Source organism: Typopeltis vanoorti, chromosome 2 (genome assembly GCF_054136105.1).
Source record: "Typopeltis vanoorti isolate ZY-2024b chromosome 2, IOZ_Tvanoo_1.0, whole genome shotgun sequence".
Lineage (NCBI taxonomy): Eukaryota > Metazoa > Arthropoda > Arachnida > Uropygi > Thelyphonidae > Typopeltis > Typopeltis vanoorti.
Window position 1 is genome coordinate 115,787,348 of NC_143550.1, and position 26,363 is coordinate 115,813,710.

General features: G+C 33.8%; 1 protein-coding gene across 2 annotated transcripts in view; it reads left to right on the forward strand.

Annotated features, from left to right (window-relative positions):
- Window positions 1-26,363, forward strand: part of LOC150109360 (alpha-catulin-like) — a 439,125-nt gene that overhangs the window by 244,053 nt on the left and 168,709 nt on the right. For both annotated transcript variants that reach the window (XM_090407671.1, XM_090407679.1), the window contains exon 5: window positions 10,081-10,170. In XM_090407671.1, coding sequence (XP_090263797.1) covers window positions 10,081-10,170 — 90 coding nt within the window. The remainder of the gene's footprint in view (window positions 1-10,080; window positions 10,171-26,363) is intronic.

Genomic DNA, 26,363 nt, shown 5'->3' on the forward strand with positions numbered 1-26,363 from the left:
TATAATACCAACCATACTGCAAACAGTGAATTTCGCCACTAATTAATTCATAAAAGATTTTGGATTCAGAATTTTAAAGATGCCTGATAGTATTAATTTATCGATGGTTTTTGAACCAATTACTCAAGTTATATTCTTGCAAATAACAAATGCAAAGAAATAAGTGCATTCTGAGTTCCATGAATGTGTTGTGTCACATAAACAAAGCTCCCACAATCATTTTTCTGTTGGCATATCAAATTACATTTCTAGTACGTTTATAAATATGTACAATATTGATTCATTTTCCCTTTCATTTCCTTGTACACATTAAATTAACGATATTTGTAAAACATGTTAACTGCTTTAATATTTCTCATTTTCATAATTCCTTTGTTATCTGAAAACAAAGGCATTCATTACTGAAAAAGAAACAATTTTGTATGCAGTGTTGCGGAATTCATGTGGCTTTAATAAAACAGAAAATGTTAGCAGTTATTGGATTTTTTTTTTTTTTTTCAATAGAGTTGTATCGAGATCTTTGGTTTACGAATGAAATATTAATAAGCTGCAATCCTCTATTACTTTAAAAATCAACCCACGAAATTAAAATCCAATTTTCATTACGAATGCCAAATGAACTTCGTGCGAACAAAACATTAGAATTTCCTCTTCAGAAATACGATCGAGAAACCCAAAATTGAATGAATCAGTAATTAAAAAGTGATACCAGTGTTGTTAGCATAATTCGGATGATGACTTGCTTCAGTTAACAAAATGAGGTACTTAGATTAGTTGAGAAAGTCATGGGTCATGCTTAATTGCATTAAGTTTTATTGGTGATTTTACATTTGTTAAAATGACTGTGAACTTGTGTTGATGGCATTATACTACATATGAATATGCTGCTTGGAAAGAAGTCAATGGATGTCCTCCTCCCCATGGACAAGGTGCATTGTGCCATGTAATGAGTCACGTGTTTTGTAGCCTGTATAAATGGGAGGAATATGATGCTCCCAAGTCATTGCAACTCTATTCCGGGTAAAAAAAACTGACGGAATTCGAAAGAGGCATTGTAACAGGATGCCATGCTGCAAACTTATCTGTTCTTCAAATTGTTGACAAATGGCCATTGCAGGTCAGCAAACAGTGAAACCATACTGAGATGGAAGCCCAGGGAAATAATTGCAAGTGCTACCCACAGTGGATGACCAATCACACTCACAGAATGTGATCATAAGGTTCTACGAAGGATAACATGTAAAAATTGCCATTCGTCGGCCAACACATTGAATGCGGAGTTCCCAGTATCGACTGGAACACGAGTCTGCCCTAAAACAGTGAAAACTGAGGTTCACAACATGAGTTTCCATGATAGGACCACAATATGCTAGCCCTACATTACCCAAACCAACATGCATTGTCTTCAGTGGTTCAAAGAGCATGTACAGTGGGACATTGAAGCATGGAAAGCTGTGTTATGGAAAGATGAATCATGCTACACCTGCTACTGGTTTGGTGTGGCAGATGCCCGATGAACGTCTCTTACTAGAGTGTGTAAGCCCAACTATGAAATTCAGAGGTGCAGTGTGATGGTATGGTCCTGTTTTTCTGGTTTAGCCTTGGATCTCTGTTTGTGGTAGGGCCACGAACATTGAACTCTGAGAGCTGTTCGAACATTCTGGACATTGCAATGCTTCCAACTTTGTGGAATTTCTATGGACGTGACCATTGTCTCTTTCAGCAAACAATGCACCATGTGATAAGGCTGGTGAGTTATGTAACTGTGTGGTTTGTGGATATGAACATTACCACATTTCACTGACCTCCACAGAGCCATTATCTCAACCTATTGAACATTTGTTGGATGAACTGGAGCATCAGGGGTGGTCAACAGTCCAGGGCCTCATTACATGTCTATAGGAAGAATGGTCCAAAATTCCCACCGACTGCTGTCGTACGTTTGTGGAAAGTATGCCCCGTAGGATTGCTGCAGTCATCACAGCGAAAGAGGCCGGCGCCATAGATTTTTGTTCCTCGCACTATGGTGTCCGTTGACTTCTTTCCAAGCTATGTAGTTATATTATGCCATACCAAACACCAATAATTATTTTGTTATTTCTTATTGTTTGTTGTATTTTTGGAATTTGGACACTTCGGCATCTCTTTGTAATAAGTGCACTTTTAATTATTTTTTGATTAAATAGGAAAGAAAACAAACAAACAAATTTTGATTTCTGTTTTTTTAAATATGGGTTACAAGTAAATTGCAGAATTATTCGCTTTTTTTCTTTCTTCCTTTCTTGTCTCATGAAATATAATAGCAATCTTGTTTAATTACAGCCTTTCTGTAATTATTATTGCAAATGTAATTTTTCTTAGTATATCTTTGAGGACTTAAAAAAAGACAAAAATAATAATCTAAGTAATTCAAAGAAAAAATATATCTTGTTCAGGATAAAAAAATTGCAGTTTTTTTTTTAAATTAAAAATTTAGAAAATTTCTTAATACACCATTTTTAATCTGATCAAAACTTAGAATAAATAGGGAATAAAAATTTATTCAGCAAAAGATCAAACACTTTTGTTATTATTAGTGGCAACTATTATATTACACAGGTCTTCCTAGTTATCTCAAAGATAATTGCAACCAGATGATTATATTAGACAACATCTCCAGATATAAAATCAGACTGAAGTGGATTATTCTAAAAGTTGAGTAACTTGAATTTGTTCTTCCCTTCCACAGATCGTTGTCAGGGTATATGCCTTTCCAAAGCAAGCACCATTTGGCCTCCCCTTAAGAAAATATATAAGAAAATAATTTTTTAAAAATGGTCTTTTTTTATGGTTTTGATGCAATTTTGTCAGCTTTTGCCACACCTACCCCTCTTAGTGAGTTACGAAAGCCCTGCTCCCCAACATTCTGTAATCATGAAAACTTTGGCAAACATTTTCTAAAGACATTTTTGTTGCTTTGTTTCATTCCGTATCAGGTATTTGGGCTGTGGCACAGTGGAGGATTTTGCATTGTTGTCATCCCAGAATTACTTTGCATCGTGCTGTCAGATGAATTTGGACATCATTTCATCACAAAATATTACATTTCATGATGAAGTGCTGTTATTGTCATAATCATAATAGGTCTTGAGGTATCCTTTTTTTTATGTGATTATTCCCATTAAAACACTGTTGAATTTTACCATAAATGGAGTCACTATACCACATAAGGGACAACGTTCTTTAGCAAAAACAAAATTTAAGAAGCATTTAATAAAGTCTTTTAATAAAGTCTAATATCAAAAGAAGCATTTAATAAAGTCACCTTTATTTTAGCCATTAATTGTATGGCTAAGTCCTGTTGATGTCTATGTGGAAAATTCTCTAAAAAACTACATGATCACCTTATTTTTATTCCTTTTGGCCTACTCAATTATTATTCTGTCATAAGTAGCCTATGGTAGAACAGTGATTATATTACTGTCCTATCATAATTAGTAACACAGTCATAGAAATAAACAGACATGTGCATAATTTCAAGTACTAGTGAATGAATATATTTATGTAATGAATTCAGATAGTCTGAGAATTTAATATTCTGATGTGAAATAAATGTTCTTTGGTATACTAAGAATTGCGTCTCTTCATCTTATCTTGCATAGCACCACTTTAATTTAAACCTATTTATTTGTCACCCACTTTCCAGATTTGCCAGTGGCATACTTTGTCTGTAAATACATTTGTTCTTGGTCAATAAATAGGCAGTAATTTTCACGTAGAAAGAATGTTTCTGAGGAAAATTAAATTTGCCCTTGCAACTACGATAAAATATAATTAAATTAATCAAAACATGTTAGGTTGTTTTTAATAAATCCATATTTTGGAGCATCCTGCATATTATTTTTAAAATATACCTAGAAATCAATATAAAGAAAAGCAGTATATTCCCCGTTGCCCTCTTGGACTGTTGTATTTCTGTGCTTGATTATGACATGTTCCTCAGAATTATCTTTACTTTTGAATTTTCAGGTGTAGTTTTGTTTGATTAGCATCTCCTAGGAAACATGTTTTATATTTTTGTATGTTTATGTTAAAATATAACATATACATACTGTCAAAAAAAAAAATTATATTCACAATACTAAAATTAATTGGTATATGAAGGATATTAATCTTAATTTGTATTATTTCAAATTGTTTTGGTCATAAAATGTCCCAATTGTTGCTAAATAAGAATGTTATTTAGTTTTACAAAAGAAAAAGAATCAAATTTCATTTAAATTCGTCAAAGCAGTTCACTTTGATTAAATTCTATCTAGCGTTGCACAGTTCAGAAAAATAAAAATTATATGTATATACAAATATACAGTGGGATAAAAAAAGAAGAAAGAGCAAAAGTAGTAATGATTATGGTACATAAATCTCTGAAGAACAATATTGTATATTATAACTATTAATAGAAATTAGACTCAAGACATTAAGAGGCCACATAACAATAATTGGTGCATATGCACCAGAAGAGGAAAAAAAAAGAAGGCAGTAATATATTTTATAAAGAATTACAGAATGCCATAGATAAAACAAACAAAACTGACTATTTACTACTAGCAGGAGATTTAAATGCCAGAATAGGAAACAAAAAATACGAAACAAATATAGGTAAATTTGGCGAAGATATGTAATCAAAATGGTCACAGACTATGAGATTTTTGTCATTTATAATAATAATAATATGAGAATAATGAATTTGGTGTTTAAACATAAGAAAATACATAAATATACTTGGTCAGCCAGAGGATGCAAATCAGTAATTGACTACATTATCGCAAATTTTAAATTAGCGGAATTATTTTATACGTAAGAGCATATTGAGGCTTTGAATTAAACTCTAATTATTATGTGGTATCAGCAAAAATTCGATTTAAACCAAAGTGGCTAAAAATACATAAAATTGAAAATTCTTATCAACCAAGTTGCAAAATTTCTTCATTACAAAACCCCCATGTTCTATCTATCTATCTATCTCTTCCTTCCATCTGATTCAGATGGGTTGGGTCTCCTAATAAGGAGTCACGACGAAATAATGCAGCCGGCATGCCACTCCTCTGCTGCATCCCTATTGGAGGTACTTATGACTGTAGTCCATGTGTGTTCAGTTCACAGGGCTGGTTTGTCTGCTTGCGGGATGAAAAAACCCCAACTAAACTGGGGGAAAAACCTTACTGCCTGCACCCAAGACTAGCTAACTTGGCTATGGCTGAGGAAGATCCTTGAACTCCTCACTTGAACACTGGTGTCCTAGGTTCGGGAATCGAACCTAGGACACTCCTTCCCCATGCATATGATTGTGAAACTCACAGCCACTAGGCTAACTGCGCAGACACCCCCATGTTAGACAACAATATAAAAAATGCACAAGCTTAAAAACAGAAACTACACATGAATCAAGTGACTTAGAAAAGGAATGGGAAAATTTGAAACAAATTCTCACAAAAGCAGAACTGAAGGGCTTAGAAATAAAGTGCAAATGAATTAAAACAGAGGACTACGAGACTGGAACAAAGAAATAGAAAATATTATAAAAACAAAAACGGACAGTTAATGGCTAAATTCCAAAACAGTAGAATCAGAAATAGAGCATAAAAGAAACAGTACAATTGCAAAATGAGAAGTGAGGAAAATAATATATATATACAGGGTGTTCGGGATAAATTTGACATATTTATAATTAATTATATTTTTCCGTAAGTTACATGTATTAACACACACTTCTCTTCATTTAAAAGTTTGGACCCTTCTTCATTCATATACAAGATGTCAGAAAGGATGGATAGCTGGAACCCACCTGAATCATGGAAGAGAATAACTTGTATCATGATGATTCGTGCCTGCCATCAAAATAAGGATATTACGACTGCTGCCCAATGCTCCCTGAATACAGTAAAAACAATCAGGCATGAACTAGAGACTTGCAATGGTGACTACGAGGATGTAGCAAGAAGAAAGATCCCTAGCAGACGATCTGATTGCGTTCGTACAGCAGAATTCCTCGCAAATCTGCAGGAACAGGTGTTGAAGAACCCTGGCATTGGAATTCGGGCTTTGTTCGTGGAGTTGCTAACTGTAGTCAAGCCCTGGATAACAAGGGTAGCCAATGGTAGGCCGTATGTATGGCAGCAGGATTCGGCCCCTTGCCACACCTCTGGGAAAAGTCAAAAATGGTTGTCTGAAAATTTCTACGACTTCACCAGTTCAAATGTTTGGCCTCCAAACTCCCCAGACCTTAACCCCATGGATTATTTTGTATGGAGCACAGTTGAAAAAGACACCAATCGCACTTCCAGTAATACAAAAGCCCAGTTAATGGATAAAATTAAAACAGTTTTTGCGGCCCTTCCCAGGGAGACTGTAGCATCAGCTTGTTCGAGGGTCCGAAGCAGAATTGAAGCTGTGATCGATGCTAATGGTGGTTATTTTGAGTAAATCTTGTTGATAGTATTGTAATTAACTCTGCCTGTAATGTTTTTTTGTCAATTCATTAAATTTAATAGATACAAAGAAGATTTTCTTTTTCCTTACGAAACTGTCAAATTTATCCCGAACACCCTGTATATATATATATATATATATAGAGAGAGAGAGAGAGAGATGGAACAATTTCGTAATAGAACTAGAAAAGGATATATTTAAGTCACAACCCAAAACCTATACAGCAATAAAATACATGAATAAAGAAATAAAAGAAAAGATAAAAATACAAACAATAGATTTAGAAAAATGGGTGACCTATTTCCAAAATCTCTGGATAGATGAGAACAATGAAATAAAATTTTATAAAACAGAGAAATATCTAACAGAGAAATATCACAATGTCGAAACTGAAAAATACAATAAAGAAGAATGAAAAATAGGAAAACACCAGGAGAAGACAATATAAATATAGACATGTGGCATAGACATATAGACAATGGGTGACCTATTTCCAAAATCTCTGGATAGATGAGAACAATGAAATAAAATTTTATAAAACAAAGAAATATCTAACCGAAAATATCACAATGTCAGAACTGAAAAATACAATAAAGAAGAATGAAAAATAGGAAAACACCAGGAGAAGACAATATAAATATAGAACTATGCAAAAATGCAGGTGAAAATTTTAATGAAAGACTTCTGAAATTTTTTAATACAGTTTGGATGTCTGGAAAATCTCCGAATTCTTGGAAAAAATCACTGGTTATCCCAATCTATAAAAAAGGAAATAAAGATGATTGCTATAACTATAGGGGAATTAGTGTGCTAAATACTGGATAATAAAATATATGCAGGAATATTAAAGGAGAAGCTAAACAGTATTGTAGAGGATAAACTACTAGAAGAACAAAATGGTTTCTGAAAAGGCTGATCCTGCATTGATCCAATTTTTACTCTAAAATTATTAATGGAATAAAAGAAGAGAATTTCAAAAAGAAACACACACATTGTCTTTATTAATTAAGAAAAAGCCTTTGACAAAATTAGTAGACAAAAATTGTTTAAAATATTAATCAATTTAAATATACCAAACCAACTCTTACATTCCATTCAAGAAATATATAAGACATATATATATCAAGCAAATAAAATAGCAGTTAAATTACAACACATCTCAGAATGGAAAGATGTGTACGAAGCTATGCTTTCACCGGATTCATAACCATGCTCAATAACATTTATATCGTTATCACTTTTATATACCTTATCTCTTATGCATACATTTTCACCATTCTTCTCATGATCATCTAGTTTCTCCTCTCTGCATTAGGTCTCACTTCCAATAAAAGATTTCCCCAACTTAGAGTTAAGATTTCTCTTAACTCAGTACTATCATATATTGGCAATAGACTACTAATTTTCTCTCTCTCTATCCCCTGCATATCCTCAGTTTCTCATTCCAGACACTTCATTAAATATGGAAAAATTCCTGGCAAAAACAAGATAAATGGAACTTAAAATTTGGCTTGAACAGTTGTTACCTACTCTAGTGAAACTCTACGGCAATGTTATGATCAATAAATTCATCCTAGACCAGTAGCTGAAATCAAAAGTAATCTTTTTACACAAAAAAAAAAAAAAAATCAGACATAACTATAGACTAATTATTCTTATTTATCATAACTACAAGTTGTTTGTTAGTTATTCAAAAAAAATCTCCTGCAGACTAGAAGCAAACTTGCATTACGGACAAGCAGGATTTAGGAAAAACTTTTCTTCAATATCATACATCACTTGCATATAATAAAACACATTATTATAAAATATAATGAATATAAAAAACTGTGTACTTTACTTTTATCAACTGTTATGAAAGTATACCTTAACCCATGATACTGTGCCCTTCTGGAACTTAGTATAAATGTTGAATATATCAAACTAATCCACATTCTTTAAGTAGTAAAAATCAAACAGTTGTTTGCACAGAAAGACAGAAAGAAAGATTATTACTTCTCAATCAGTTAAGGTGTTAAACAAGGTGGTCCACTACCATAGACTTTTTTTACAGCTATATTTGAACATGTATTCAGAAAATGTGATTTGACCATGATGAGTATTGGTATCGTAGGAAAGAGACTAAGCAATGTTCAATTTATTGATGATATTGCCATCTTTTACAATAGACAAACCTATAAACACAGTCCAGAGTAACCAAAGCATAGAATAATTGCTGGAGATTGGGCCAGTGAATGAACAGTGATTTGTTTATTTTTCTTAAATAGAAGCTAGTGGATTCCATTATACTGTGTATATTGACATATGGTACCCAAACACTTCGGTGCTTGAGAGAGAGAGCAGAAACTTAGAACATTCCAAAGAGCAATGGTAAAAATCATTTTGAGAAAATTACAACAGGACAGAAGATTAAAAATGCAGTTATTAAATAGATTACAAAATTGCTGTGTTATTCACAAAGTTAAATATTTAAAGTTGCTAGACTGGCAGCCATGTAGCCAAGATGAAAGATAACAGACAGCTATTACTACAGTTTGGATTCCCAGAGAGAGCAAGCAAACATATAGAATGAGATGGAATGATGAGATTATAGGAATAGCAGGAAACAACTGATGAGTATGGTCCATATGAGAGAGAGGAGAAGAAAAAAATTGGGAGAATGCTTTTCCCAAGCAATGTGATGCAGTATGCTGATAATAATAACAGTTGTGTAAAATTAACTCATATATACACTGTGTGTGTGTGTGTGTGTGTGTGTGTGAGAGAGAGAGAGAGAGCGAGATATGCAAGTCACTTTGTTTCCAGTATAATAATATACTTATCTTGATTCTACTGTCATTTTACTAACTCTGAACCCTACAAATTTATTAGAAGTAATATTTTTCAAATTTTTATTTCTGTTTCAATCTGCTTATTGTCATCATGATAATATTATGACAATAGTATTCTTTACTAGCAGCATTGTTTGTTTATTAGTAGTGTAAAATACATTGGATTTGGATGGTATAGATGACTGTCAAATCGTGAAAAAATGTATTCTCATTTCAGTTTAATTTGGAGTATTTGTTTCTCTATAGTGTCTGTTGTGAAATAAATATTGAACTATTAATCATCAAATATTGAAATATTATATCGTTCAAAACTGAAGTACTGTTTCATATATATTCTACTTATAAAAATATGTCCGTGTAAGAAAAATGTTAAATACCATTTTTTTTATATCAAAATACTGCTAGTGATATATATATGTGCATGCACTGGTAATGGTAATTATATATCTTAATATGATATCAAATAAAAAAATATTAATATGATATCAAATAAAATATAAAAAATAAAATCTACTTTATGCAGATTTTATTTAAGAAATTAATGATATATTTACAGCTTCTATAAGATTATAAACATGTCTTATGGAAGCTGTAAATATCATTAATTTCTTAAATGAAATCTGATTAACATAGATTAATGTTTGCTTTATCTATGGTGTTTTGTGCAGACTAATAATTAATGCTGATTAATTACATGAAATTAGATAATGCTGTTGACTTTTTTCTTTTCATTTATATATAAAAATATTTTATCTATTCTCCCTCCACCCCCTCCCCAAAGGATATGAAGGAGGAGAGGCGGCGGTTTCAGATGGCTGCAGCAAGGCAAATTTTAGAACGGTCAACAATGATGTTACTCACTTCCTCCAAGGTAACACCACACACCCAGTAAGTTAATAGATATATATTAAAGAAATAGCATACACTATGTAAAAAGCTTGCTCTCCGTGGTAGGCTTATTTTTATGTAGTGTAATGCACATAGCAGAGGTTAGTAGTAGTAAAACCAGAAGTATATATGGAAATGTTTAACATTGTAGTTTATGCAAATTCTCTGAAATTATTAACTCAATGGACGAATTTAAGTCAAAGATATATGAATACACTGGTCTCTTAATAAGTAAAACATACTGATTTGAAGTGTTATTCATTCATATTTCTATGTAAATTTTGTGAAATGCAGTCTACATAACAAATTTTATTACCTTGTAAAATGTATAGTTACTCACTGAAATTAAAACATTCTGTAGTTGTTTTCTTTCTGTCATGTAAGCTAATAAAGAAAGATAAAATACCCATATTTTTTTAACCAAACAAGGCATAAGTAACATTAAAAACCTGAAGTTTCTGCAAGCTCTAGCTAATGACTTTATGCTGCCTTGCTACAGCATGCCTTTGATTTTTTGCTAATTTATGATCCTGAATAGATCATATTTCTCTTTTGATTAATTATTCTTAGGGTTTCTTCAGGAGTTGCTGTAGATCTCCATCTAATCCTTGTGCTAATTTATGATAGGAAGCTGTCAACTAAATTTGATGGTCCTAGCTCTTACTGTTTAGATAAGATCCCTTAGATTTTATCTATGGATGCATGAAGTTTGAACCAAACCTTCATGTTACTCCATTATGATAAGAGGAAGCTAAATACCAAGCTTGGTAGTCTTACCCTTTAAATAAAAATTTACAATAGTTTGGAATTCACAGATATAGAAGAGCTTGGCTCTGGATCCAGCTCTCACTATTTAGCTAAAAGTATCCATGTGTAGAGTAATCCCGTTTTGTAATCCCTCTCACCCTCTCTTGCCAATTTTTATATGGAAGATTTTGAAAAAAGGGCCATAGACTCAGCCCCCCCTCTCAAACCTTCTATCTGGCTAAGATATGTAGATGATGTGTTCTCCATTTGGCCTCATGGCCCAGACACATTAGACTCCTTCCTCAGTCACCTCAACAGCCTACATCCAAGAATCCAGTTTATGATGGAAAAGGAAAAAAATAATTGTTTACCCTTCCTAGACACCTTAGTTAAGTTAAAGATAACTTCCTAACGGTACAGTTTTCTTCACTGTATATAGAAAACCTACGCACACAGGCATATACATTCACAAACTTTCCCACCACCACTCCTCTCAACAATATGCCATTATTAAACTCTAACCAAGAGAGCTTACAATCTTTGTTCCAGCGGAACCACCCTTACAATTGAGCTTGACCACATACACAACACTTTCCTCTCCAGTGGCTACAGCGATCACAGTATTAAAAAAAAATCAGTCCCCCCCCATTCCCCGGTCTTCTCTTCAGAAAGAGTTTAGAAATGCCATCACCATACCCTACATCCGTGGCACATCAGAAAAAATAGCCAAGAGTTTAAAAAAGTACAACCCACACACAGCATTTAAGCCCCACCACAAACTTGCTACCCTTGTCCGTTTTACAAAAGATCAGCTCCCTCCTCTCTCAGTGCCTGGAGTCTATAAAGCACCCTGTTCCTGTAAGCCGGCATACTTTGGACAGACAGGCAAATCAGCAACCACCTGCCTGGAGTAACACAAGTCATACATCTGCAAGCACGACTATGGTCAGTCAGGCCTGGCTGACCATGTCTTGGATACAACCCACAGGATCTCATGAAAAAAAACCACCATGCTCCACCACAGCAAATTCAAAAAAGTTGGACTATTTTTAGAATCAGCAGTAGCTCTCAGAAATCAATCAAATCTTAATAAATACGGTTGCATTAAGCTTCCTAGGATTTGGGATACACTTATCATCAGAGATCCCACCTTACATTCCAGGCCACCTACAACCGCCCTTAGAGGGCGCTCCACCTAGATAGGACTTTAGAGTCATCCACGTGGTTGGGCTTAGTATTGTGTGATATTTGTGTAGATGTTACATTATTTTTTTTGTAATCCCTGAAGATGTTTCAGTGACTGAGACGACATATAGGAAGTATTAAATTCTGTTTTAATCCTTTCTGAGTGCTGTATACAATCCATTAAGTCTCCAATGATAGCTAGAAGTAAAAGTTTTGTTGTCCTTGGTGTAGGAGGACTCAGCTAGTAAAACCTTTAATATAAAGAAAGAAAGAAATAATTACAGAGAGTTTAGTATTTGAAAGACAGTAACTATCAAGGAATAGTTGAAGAAACTATTGATGCTGAGTTATCAAGTATATTACTAATGACAAGAAATTATATTCTTGTTTTAATCCTTTGCTGAAGCTTTTGTTTTGCAATGTTTGCACGAGGGGTATCTCAATGACTAGTCTACTTGTATACAGGGACTGTTGACTTCACATCAATTGCCTCAGTATCCCATAATACAAAGAATACTGTCTTTAATTTTTCTAATTGTATATAAGAATATGACTTCAGAATTGATTTAACCTTGGTATCTTTCTGGGGTTGGATCTCACTAATGAGACTTCAATAAAAGTCAACAGCCTCCATGTTCAAGTAGACTGGTCATGAAGATACTTTATGTGCAAACTTTGCTTTGCATACACTTAAGTAAAGGATTAAAACAAGAATATAATTTCTTATCAATCGTAATATACTTCATAACCCCATCAGAAACTGTCTAGAACTATCTCTGATCCAGAGTGTTTGATAATACAGTGATGTAACATTTTTACTTTTATATAGGAAATATATGACTTTTGCATTGATTTATTGATTTAACCTTTGTATCTTTCTGGGTCTGGCTTCCATATTAGACCTTAGTAAAGGTAGAAACCAGTCTGGCTAGTGGCTTTTCCCATAATGCATAGCAAAATACACATCTGAAAGGAAGTGTGCTTTGCGTTATGGAATACTGAGGCAGTTTTCCATAACGTTTTCCATGTGCAGTGAACAGCTTCTGTATACAAGTATACTAGTTGCAAAGATATTTCACTCTAAACTTTGGTTTGTTTAGGATAAATGTTAGAACAAAAGTACAGTAGATCATTGCTAATGCAAGGTTCACTATAATGATACATTTTATGAAAATTATGGATACAACTATCGTGTTAGAGTAAAACTTTGGTTTAATATAAATCAAAATGTACGCTTGACATTTCGACCTTCACATTAAGGTCATCTTCTAGAGCAGGGGTCTCCAAACTACGGCCCGTGGGTCAGATGCGGCCCACGATATGATTTTATCTGGCCTGCCAATTGGACTAATTTTTCAATAAGAATCTGCAAAAAAAAAACACGGGGTGTTGATAGATTTCAAATGCATTAATTAAAATTGTGTTCAAAATATATTCCTGAATAGCAAAAAGTAACCTTAATCCAAGTTACGGTCTTTCTGACTGTAAAAGGTTAGTTAAAATGGACTAACGAAGGGAAAAAATTTGAATTTTGCAAAATTTTATCGGCTAAATTTATCTCTATTTTTGGGACAATGTATCTTTGTGAACAAACTTTTTCCCGAATGAAATATATCAAGTCAAAATACAGGGCAAATTTATCTGATGAACATTTGAAATCGCTATTCGTAATTAGCACTTCAAAATTTGAACCTGAGTTTAATAAGATTTTAAAAACACAAACACAGTTACATCATTCACATTAATGGTTTTATTATAATTTGTGATAAAAATATGAGAATTTGCTGATAGTGTTCGTTGTTATTAATATACGATAATTTAATCTCACATACTCTGTAATCAGTTTTTATCTGCTTTCAATAAAACTCATATATCTAGTTCTAGAGTTTTTTTTTTTTTACTGTGGCCCGCTGAACAGTGCTGAAGTACCCAATGCGACCCTCACGGTGAAAAGTTTGGAGACCACTGTTCTAGAGTATATATACAAAGAAACAAGCTGCACTGCAATCTACGTGGCATGCTAAAGTTACTGATCAATCGTTAAAACTGTTTGCCTGACCTCTGGTGTTAAAAAAAAAAAAAAAAAAAAAAAAAAAAAACCTTACTACATCAAAGCTAGAGTCTCCTGTTTTCTATTAGGTTACAAAGTTAACTTAAGCTGGAGAGTAACATATTCATATAGAAAAATAATTAAATAAATAAATAAAAATAAAATTACCCATTAGTAATAATATTTTTGGTTTACAGATCAAGTGTTGATCAATTTTATTAATTTAACCAACTAGTTTCGCCACACTTTAACTGTCAGCATCTTCAGAGCACTTACATATAGGCTGAAATAATCTCACAATTATGTGTAACTATAAAACTGACAAGAATAACTGTAAGAAACTGACTAGAATAATTACAAATAAAATAGTATCGAATGTGCGTGAAACATGTATCGCATGTACAAGATTAGCTAGCTGTTGCTAAGGAACTTTCTGTAGTATTAAAGTTCATTTTTTTGTTTTTAGGGATTTGATTAGGGTTTTCCATAATCTCTAGGAGTATTAGGCCTTGATTTCTATTAAGGTTGACGGTAGAACGGGAGACTGTGGCTGCTTCTTTGAAAATTCTTGAATGGTAATCTTCCTCTAAGTAAGGAAAACAACTTTTGTCCCACTTGATGACATGGTTAGTTGTAGAGAAATGAGACGATAGGCCAGAAATGTCCTGTCTGTTGTTTTTGACATAGCCAATGTGCTCTTTTTGCCTGATTTCATTTCAAGTCTTCTTGAAGTCTGTCCGATGTAACTAGAGCCACACGAGCATGGAATATTATAAACTCCAGCATATTTATAGAAAGGGTGGTTGTCTTTTAGAGAACTTAGTAGTTTACGAATAGATTCTATTGGTTTAAATGTTACTCTTATTTTGTGTTGTTTGAGAAGGCTGGCGAGCTTGTAGGAGATGCCACTTACAAACGGAATTGCAATAGTTTTTATATATTGAATATCTTGTTCTCTTTGTGGTGGTTCAGAGAAAAGGACTTTATTGACTAGTCTTCTTGGATAGCCGTTCAAGTACAGATTGTTGGAAATTAATGTTAACTCATCTTGAAGGGTCTCATTGTCTGTTGTGATGCGAATCGCTCTCTTCTTTAACATGTGTACAATGCTGAGTTTATGTGAGATGTGGTGAGAGGAGCTGAAATGTAGGTAGCAACTTGTATTGGTCGGTTTTCTGTACACTGATAGATTTATACTGCCATTAATTTGTTTTTTGATTAAGATATCTAAAAACGGTAGTTTTTCTCTTTCAAGTTCCAGAGTAAATTTAATAGAATGATGGAAGGAGTTATAAAAAAAAAAAAAATTACCCATATTAAGTATACATATAAATTGCAACAACTGGTATGGATAGTGGCCAATAAAAGATGAAAAATTGCTTTGAGTCCTAAAATCAGAGTTTGTTGGAAACTAAATGTGCTGAATGTGTGTGCCATCCAAATTCTTGGGATTTTTAAGCCCCCATTATTATTAAGATTAGGGTGCTTGATCAAAATTTCACAGGCTTCTTTAAATTTCTGTTCATACCAAGTTTTTTATGATGCAAAGAACAAGTACTTTTCCAATCAATTCGATGTAGGGTGTTAAGAGCATGACCCGAGAGTCCTGCTTCATCAAAATTATCATATTTAATGTGTTGTTTGTGTTCTTTTTTATGGATAGGGATTGTACATCCAGTTTCCCCAATATAAGGTAAGTTCAGCCCACTTAGTTTCCAACAAACCCTGACTTTAGGACTCTAAGCAATTTAGATGTGTACTTATATTGATAATTTTATTTTTATTTATTTATTTATTATTTTTCTATATGAATATATTACTCTCTAGTTTAAGTTAACTTTGTAACCTAATTGATAACAGAACTCTAGCTTTGATGTAGTGAGGTTTTTTTTTTTAACTCCAGAGGTCAGGCAAATAATTTTAATGATTGATCAGTAACTTTAGCATGCCATGTAGATTGTAGTGCAGGCTTGTTTCTTTGTATATATACGTATACTCCAGAAGATGACCTTAATGTGAAGGTCTAAATGTTGAGTGTATATTTTGGTTTATATTAAACTAAAGTTTTACTCTAACATGGTAGTTGTATCCATAATTTTCATAAAATGTATTCTCTAATCACCGTGTAAGCATGAAAGAAAGGATTCACTATAATGAATTTAGGATAACAATACTAATCCTTACATTCCATTCTCATGAAAGAAAAGAAATTCAAGTATTTCTTTAATTTGAAGTTTAAGTAAAAAAAAAATAACAACAACAACTGAAACTATAGCAAACCATCCAGACATTCTCAAAAGGATCACAAATACCAATTGGGTGTTGGAAATTCTTTCTCACAGTAGTACTTGTCTTAAGCTTTTCTTTAGCTGTGGACTTCATAACCACGACTGCCTCGAGGATAAGGTAGTTGGCCTTGTGCCTCTCATGTGTCCTATATCTGTAGATGCATGTGTTCACTTGGGCCAGTTTGCCTGTTCTGGGGAACAAAATACCTGAGTTTCTGGGTGAAACCCCCCCCCCCCCACCTCTGTATGAGACCGGCTAACTCATCTTTAATCGAAAGAAACCAGATAAAGGTTCCTCACATCATGGACAGGAATCGAACCCAGGTCTTTCTGACTAAAGGGCTTCGTCTATACCAAGTGAGCTACCGAGGCTCCTCACAGCAGTACTAAAGAACTGATTTAAAGAATTAAAGTGCTAATTTACAAAAGAGCATCTTTAGCACTGCTACAAGAAAGAATTTCAAAACACCCAATTTGTATTATCAGAAATAAAGCACTATATCAGTATAATTTAAGTTTAGCACAAAGTCTTCCAAAAAGACCTGTGGAATTTAATAGATAGATTAACCACAATTAAATCCGGATGTTTGGCCAATAAACAGAAGGTTACATTAAAAAAAGAAATTCAATAATCTCTTCAAACATAAATCTAATTAACAAGCCATTCTGTAAATTGAAAATACAGTAGTTAATCATTCTTCGTATACTCTATCACATATGCAGCAAAGTATACTAACTAACAAGATTCTAACAAAATTCAATTTCACAGTATCTCCTAAACGCATTCCCAAAGTTGAAATTATGGCAAATACAAACAAAAGGATTATATAGAATTCCTAAAGATTCAGCAGACATCATACACATAAAAAAAAAAAAGCGGCAATTTTAATCCATTCTAAACGACCATCTAAAAATATCTTCATGCTGAATACGATGCTTTGAAAAATCGTAAAAAATATGAGCGCATTTTAATCTTAAAAGCTGACAAAGGAAATACTACTGTTATTAGTAGTGCAGATGTGGTAGCCCTGCAAGAGGATTTGAATAAGCTAGACAGATGGGCAAATGAATGGGAGTGTCGGTTTAATGCAACAAAGTGTAAGGTATTGAGGTTTGGGACACATCGATGGGACGCTGCATACTCTATGGGAGGAGCTATACTGAGATTTGGGGTTGATGATTGATAGAGACCTGAAATTTAGGGGACATATTGCAAAAGAAAGTGGTGAAGGTAACAGAGGATTGCTGCAATAATGAGAAGGACACTGACCTGCAGAAATAAAAGAGTTATCATTCCGTTGTATAAGACTCTGATCAGACCACACTTAGACTATTGTTCTCAGATTTGGTCCCCAGGATTTGAAGGGGATAAATTAACTGTGGAAAGGGTACAAAGGTGGATAACAAAGATGGTTTCAGGACTGTACAATGTTAGTTATGTGGATCGGCTGAGGGAATGTGGACTGCAAAGTTTGGTGGATAGAAGGAGAGGTGATATGATTGAGACTTTTGAACTGTTGAGAGGTGGTTACAGGGTTGACACTGGGGAGTTCTTTTGCTTGGTTGAACAGCGGGAAGGAGTGATGACAAGGGACCATCCCTGGAAGTTACGAAAGGAAACTGTGAGCAAGAAGATGAGGAGTGGTTTCTTTGCATGGAGGGTAGTTGAACCATGGAATGCATTGTCTGATAGAGTGGTGAGAGCGAGAACGGCCAATGAATTTAAGGAGTGGTGTGATAGACTTTGTGTTTCCTAGGAGGGACTTCCCACGATGAGTCTTGATAGAGTGTGTGTTTTTTAGGAAAGACCTCCCACGATGAGTCTTTTGACTCCATGGAGGCCCGAATAATAATAATAAAAACCGAATGATTTCCTAAATGATATCAACACATACAAGCAATTAAATATTGCCCTGTTTGTTTTATTCTGACTCCAATTCAGAGTAAAACAAACAGTTTAATTAATAGATCTCTGTAACTTGCCTAAAGTATGAATTACTTCAAAACATCTTGTTATTCAGTGTATTTATGGTTCTCCAAAAATTCACAAAAATTCCAATTACAACTATAGTGTATGCAAGATGTTTGCCAACATATTATCTCTGTAAATACCTATCCAATCCACTAGCACCACATGTAGGAAAAACTTCACCTAAACTAAATCCCACTAACATCCTGACTACTTTGGATGTAAAAAACTTATTCACCAATGTTCCAAGAGAAGAAACAATCTCAATTTTAGAAGACATTTTCCCACCTGACACTGCCCAACATTTCATACATTGCATAGAGAACACTTTCTTCAAATTTCAAGACTGCTATTTTACACAATCCAAAGAACTGGCTATGGTGCAGCAATCCACACCTAGCAAACTTATACACGAAAAGTTTGAACAATCAGCTGTTGATAAATATCACACCGAATAAGATTGTGGGTGTAATATTATAATAATATTATGGCCAGCCTCAGAAGAATCTCTTCAAACTTCATTGACTTCCTTAGTGGTTTAAACCAAAAAATCCAATTTACATCATAAATAGAAACAGATAGATCGATTTCCTTCTTGGGTGTTCTCATCTCAGTTGAAGATCATAATAATTGTATATTTGAAGTATACAGTAAAAAAGTTTAATATAGATCTGTATCTTCCTGCTATTCCCATCACCACCTGGGACAAAAATGGAGTATCATCAAAACATTAAAAGAGAGAGCCATTACCTTATCAAGTGATGATAATAAAAGAAACAGGGAAATAACTTACATTAATGACATTCTTCCAAAAATGTTACATCAAAACTATCAATAATGTATTAAACCAATACAGGCTCCAAGACAACCAGGTTTGAAATGACCACAAAGGTGTGGTTTTTTTTTTTTTTACCCTATATCAAGAACATTATAGACAAAATAACCAAGGTCTTACAAGAACATAACATAAAAGTTTCCTTTAGACCTCTGCAAAAGACCTCCACGATGTTAAGGTCACCTAAACCATATCAACCGATGACAAGATTAGGAGTTTATAAAATTTACTGCAATTGCAATATCTTTTATGTTGGACAGATGGGATGTTCTGGAGAAATCTGTTAAAAGAACATGTTATAAATGTGGAGAAAAAGTGAGTGCATAAATCCAGATTGGCCATTCACACTGCCACCAAAAACCATCAAGTCAATTGGAAAATCATTAAAATACCATACATAGAATTTAATACTTATGTATGCAAATCAAAGAACTAGTAAGATGATAGGATGTCCAATCCAGTGCAATAAAAACCAAGGCTTGATATTAAATGAACTCTGGGTAGCATGCATAAGAGATCTACGTGGGGATGAATTAGGCTGTGAGACAAAAAAAAATTATCCTGTAACAATGACCCATGCTCATGATATCTTGTTCCTGCATCCAATGTCTGTTGTGTGTTGAATGAATTAAAAAAAATATGGTTGCTATTTAAAAATCTCCATATTAATACCTTTTTTATATTTATGCTTTATTTCATCAATCTGAAGAAGTACACAATATTTGTTGAAACTAGTAATTAATTTATTAAATCATCTTACTTTTTTACATGGAACTTTCAGCTCATTCAAGGATTGACTCCTTCCGCTGGCCCACCCTGGAGTATACCGTATTCTTTGCACCTGTAATTTGCCCTATATAGGGGAAACAGGATGCATAATTCCCATCAAGGAAAAAAAGGAACATAAACAACGCATTAAATATAATAACTTTGGTCAAGCTGGTCTTTCTGATTATGCCCTGAACACTTTATATAGAATTGACTGGAAAAGTACCAAAACATATGAACATAAATTTAAGGAGGCCTGTGAGATACTTATCAACCACCCTAATCTTAACAATAATGATGGTTTAAAAATCCCAAGAATATGGAAGGCACATATTCTATCCACTTAACCTTTCACCCTCAGAGTTAATTATAAATAGGACCACAGGTAATCCAGAATCTTAAATCTAATATAATAAATGTCATGTTAAATTAGGACATGATTTTTACTGTAACAAAACTATTTATACGAAAGAATGTTTCTCTGATGTTGTCTTAAATAGAATATAGCTTTGATATAGTTATTTTATTTCATTTCATTTATTTATTGTAATTTTATTTTATTTTCATTAGAGGTCAGGCCAGTAAAACAACCATTGATCAAATCATTGTCTCTTCAGCATACTGTGTGAAATGTAATTTAGTTTGTCTCTGTATGTATATATATATATATATATGTGTGTGTGTGTGTGTGTGTATACTCCAGACGATGACTTTCATATGAAGGTCAAAACGTCAAGAAATTAAAATAATTATTTATAACACAGTTATAGAGTCCATAATTTGTGTGAATTGAATGCTGATCACTGTGTAACACTAAAGGAAAGGCTAAGATGTTTTCTTCATTAGTGGAACTTGCTAATGTTTTAAAGAGAAATAGAGTGCAATATCATAAATTTTTCTAGCAGAAATTAGTATGTTTCATTAAATTGAAGCTGTTATTATGACAAATGGCAGGATAACATGTTATTACCATGCTGATATAGATTTACTTCATTTATACCTGCAATTGATGAACAGTTAGAAAATTGCATCAAGACTGTATTCAACATCTAAAATTGGCATCTCTTAGTAGAATGTCAAGAGTAATGGATTCTGATGATCAACTGTTTTCTTTCAGTTTATCAATTTTATGAGTATTAGCTCTGTGCACATTGGCTTTCATAATTGCAGGGATTGATGAAAACAAATGACGATAGCACAGCTGCCATCTTGTTCATGGATATCCAGCATTGATTTGTTATGTGCATTTGTTCCATTCTGTTGGAAGAATATTTCTTTGAATTAAATACCAGTGTCTTAGAGAAAAGGGATGCAGTCGTCTTTCTTTGAAAACTCACTAATGGTGCTCCACTGACACTGCATCTGCAATGAAAGTTTGTAACACTATTCCTCCAACTGAAACAATACCTCGCTTGCAGGTGTATTGTGCCTTTTCTTGGTTGACATTCATGTATTCTGCTTCTGAACATAACTATGGAGATGAAACATGCCTGTCTCACTTGTAAACAAGACGTTTTAAACAACGTTAGTAATATGAATGTTATTTTTTGAGTTCCGCACATGTAAATTTATAAACCACTTGTAGAGAGTGAGTGGGATGAGGGTTAGGTGATCTAGCTCCACTGGCCTAAAGGTCAAACATGGAACTTTTTTCAAGCCACTTCAGGCTTCCAGTATGCAGAGTGGCAGTTTCACATTGGGTGACAAAAAAGTGTATACTACTTAGACTTTCACATAGTAGTCATGCTACAGTGGGATTTGAACTCCACAAGTTTTGTTGATTTGGACAGTGGAGATGCTGCTTATTTGGCCAATCAGGTCAGTAAGAAGACCATAGAAATTGCATCTTCAGTGAATTTGCTGAGGTTACAACTGAATCTTAGAAGATTGAGATGTACTTTCTATATGCAAAAATATTTTGGAATTTTTTTCAAAGATTTCGTTAATTAATGCTTATAATATAGCTAATTGTTGTGATGTGTTTTGCATATTTGAAAGACATAATTGTTTCTTTAAGACATGCATATTCACCAAATGTTTCATTAAAACATACTGCTTCTCATCTCCCTTATTCATTTCCTACACCTCTGCTCTTTAGAACAGTCTTTTCCATATTATGATTACAACATTTAGCTCTTCAAGAAACATACAGATTCTTTTATTACTGCAAAATCATGATGATCCTAAATGTTTACAGTAGAAAAGAAAAAGCTAAGCAGTTTTTGGCATTGGAGCAGACCCTTTGTAACAACTAAGCTTATAAGTTAAATTTCATAGGAGTTAAAATGAATGAACATACCTGTGTAAAAGTCTTGAAGAAAAATTAATGGGAAAACTTTGTCAGGTTTTTTTTATCCTTTTTACTTTAAGACTTTTACACAGGTATGTTTATTCATTTTAAACCCTATGAAATTTAACTTATAAGCTAAGTTGTTACAAAGGGTCTGCTCCAATGCCAAAAATAGCTTAGCTTTTTCTTTTCTACTATAGCAGATTCCTTTCTTCTCTTTAGCCATTTACCCATGTATGCCATTGTCATGTCATAAGTCTTGGGACCTCTCATATGTGGGGCTTATTAAAAAAATCACTGCTGTTTATTTATTTTAAACTACGTATGTCTTTCTCACAATACTTCTTAACTGTCTGTTTATAGCTGATTTGCTTAGACTTATCCTGCAATTCAATATTTTGAAGAAAATTTCAGGACATTTTCTGCATATATTCTACGATACCAGTTGAATAAACATTTTTACTATAAACACAGTTCTTGTTTGTATGTCACCTTGTCAAGCATTGATTCAGGGACATCCAGAAAATTGATTTGTTATGTGCATTTAAGATCCATTCTGTTGGAAGAATATTTCTTTGAATTAAATACCAGTGTCTTAGAGAAAAGGGAAGTAACAAATTTTCTAGAGTCTGCTGTACTAATCAGAATTATCCTTGTACATCATGTATATCAAAAGTGATAAGCAAGATAAATGGAAACATCTTTTCTTATTGTCCCTCTACATTATATAGATGCATTGCACTGCAAGTTATAGTTTGTGTTCTTACATATAGCAAATTATACTCATAAATATTTTGAAATCTTATAGTACATTAGTATGACTAATAAAAGTGATAATTAAATTTTTTAAAATTGTTTTAGTTGCATTTATGAATTATTTAGTCACATCTGATAAAGAAAAAAGAGTAGTTTAGTTTTATGTAAGCTGTAATACTAAAAGACATGAGACTTTATATACTCCAGGCACTGAGAAATGAGGGAGCTGATCTTTGGTACAGTAGATAAGAGTAGTAAGTTTATGGTGGGTCTTAAAAGCTGTGTAGAGGTTGTACTTTTTTAAGGACTTGGCTATTTTTTTTTTATGTGCCACAGATGTAGAGGATGATGATGGCATTTCTGAAATCCTTCTAAATAGATAGTCAGGGAATGGGGGAGGAACTGATTATTTTTTTAATTCTGTAATCATTGTAGCCATTGGAAAGGAAGGTGTTGTGTATGTAGTTGAGTTTGATTGAAAGGGAGGTTCCCACAATCTTTGTTCTGCTGGAACAAAGATTGTGGGCTCTATTGGTTAGAGTTTTAATAATGCCATATTATTTAGAGGGATGGTGGTGGGAGAGTTTGTGAATGTATCTGCCTGTGTGAGTGGATTTTCTCTACACACTGAAGGAAAGGTTAACATTAAGAAGGCGTGTTACTAGGAAGGATAAACTATTGTTATTTTAAGTTTCCATTGTAAACTGGATTCTTGGATGTAGACTATTGAGGTGATTGAGGAAGGAGTCTAATGTGGCTGGGCCATGAGGCTAAATAGAGAACACATCATCTACATATCTTAGCCAGATAGAATGTTTGAGAGAGGCTGAGTCTATGGCCCTTTTTTTCAAAATTTTCCATGTAAAAATTGGCAAGAGGGGGTGAGAGGGAGTAGGAGAGCTCATAGTGGTTCCCTCTATCTGTTTGTAAATTTTGTTCTTCCAAGAAAAATAACCACCTGGTTATTTTTCTTGGAAGAACTTGATGGCAAAGGAAAGGAGATCTAACATATTAGAAGGAAAAACATTTCTTAAAAGTGTTAAGGTGTCATTCTGTTGAATATTGGTAAACAGTGAGGTAATTTTGGTAAGCTTTGGTCTCCTATAGAGACCAAAGCTTACCATAAAGATACTTCACACAAAAAGTTTGTTTATGCTTGGGTAAAATTTTTATATCAGCTCCATAGACCATATACATAGGTCTCTAAAGACCTATAACACAACAGTGCTGCAGGTTTTAGAGGTTCTGCTATGGAATGAGAAAACTTTCTTTTAAGATCATTGGATAGATGCCAGATGAATGTGATAGCTTGAAGAGACAGTACAAAATGCATGCCCATCTTGTATGGGCATGCATTTTGGAGCACAAGCTTTTAGTACAATCAAAAAAATATAAGCTCTAGGAGACTTATTGCTATCAAGACTACTGAGTATTTTTCCAATGTCCTTCTGGCAAAATTTCAGAACAGGCATACTGTGGGTAGTTAGTAGAATAGTAGGATGAGATCTGCCTAGTCATTTGTATAAGAGTTGGAAAAAAAAAAAAAAAAAAAACTGCTCCCAAGAAATTTTCTTTATCCTTAGGGGATGTTACAATTTGCCATCAGGATGCAAGAGAAGTGAAAACATGGAAGGAGAGAAGTTTCATCTCGCACCCTTAGTGAGGGATCAGAAGGCCCAACTGCCATTTCAACAGGATACAAGCTTAGTGCATTTAGCTCTTACAAAGTAAGCTTTGTATTTGTTTATAATTTTTTGGCAGTTACGAGTTGTAGTGTAAACTGAGTGAGAGGACTATAGGTTTTGACTTGAGCCTTTGGCCACGTGCTAAATTTTTGGCTTGGATGCTTCGGCACAATTTTTAGGGAACTCTTATCTAAAGATAAGAGTTGAGGATTTTGAGTTCAATGGGGAATAAAAGCACTCAGTGAGAATAATTTCTGTTATTACATCAAAGCAGGTGCTAGGATTAGAAGAGTAAAAGCAGTAATCAGACCATGAAAACAAGGCATAGAAATCCCAAAAGTCATCTCATTGCCATCATTGTAGTACCACAGGATATGAGGCTGAGAGTGAAGGATGATCTGTAGAAGAGGAAACATGGACAAGGTTATGGTCAGACTCTGCCAAGTGGAAAGCCAACATCAGCAGTATTGAGAGAGAGAGCTGGTCCAAAGTGTATGGGAGAGAGATGAAGATTGTCAGTGGGCGGGTGAACAATTTGTGTTAATCATTATTGAAGCAAACAGTTTGTCTTCTCTCATTTGCCTTTTCTATGAAGTTGGAGAAGAGAAGCTAGTCTGAATTGTGGATGTTTAAATCACTAATTAAGATTATCTCACTGTTGGGTTAATTAGACTGTATGTGATCAACTTTCAGAAATACATAGTCAAATAGGTTGGTGAAGTCATCAGAGTTAGGAAAATGGCAGAGGCAGCAAAGCAAGGAAATCTTGAGCCATAGCAAATCATATAAAGAGGATTCTAGATCAGATAACCTTTTGTATGGAATAGTAGACCTAAGTTCTACCCTTCTTATGAAAAGCATCATGAAAGACGTGATGAGGAAAGTTGAGATGAGATGTTACAGAGAATGCCAGTTGTGGTTCAATGATGAATAACATTGGGTTTGGATGTCATAGGTTGTGATTCATGTTATTGATAATAGAATTGAGACCTTAGATGTTGGTAATGTCAGTCTGGAAAATGATGATAATAATAAATAAATAAATATATATATATATATATATATATTTATTTATTATTATCATCATTTTTTTTTCTCTTGCAATTTGCAACAGAGTTGGGATATACAGCAGGAATGAAGGACTTGTGGTCACAACTCTCTCACAGACAGTGCCTACTGCAAGCTGCTTTATCCAAACTCCCTCCAGGCACAATCTGGCAAATCAATGATCTGTTTGTGAAAGTTGAACAGGATGCCTACTGGAGTGTTACTAACAGGTTTGGTTCTGTGTACTATCTGGTACCTAATCTGTGGAAACCACTTTATTGTTGCCTCCTCAAATGAAGGAGATATTCACTCTATGGCTAAATAATGATATGGAGAGCAATAGGGAGGTCTCTACCCACAATGCATGTGGAGGGGGGTGGTCCCTGTAGAAACTGGAAACTATATGCTAGAGACTAAACATGGCAACGTATACTTCACATCTCCAGTAAGCAGAACAGTGGTGTTTCACCAAGCAATGAAAGACATCTGCTGTATAGTGGTCTGGTTGGCATTGCTTTCAACTAGGAAAGGAATGCAATCACATTTATACTGGATT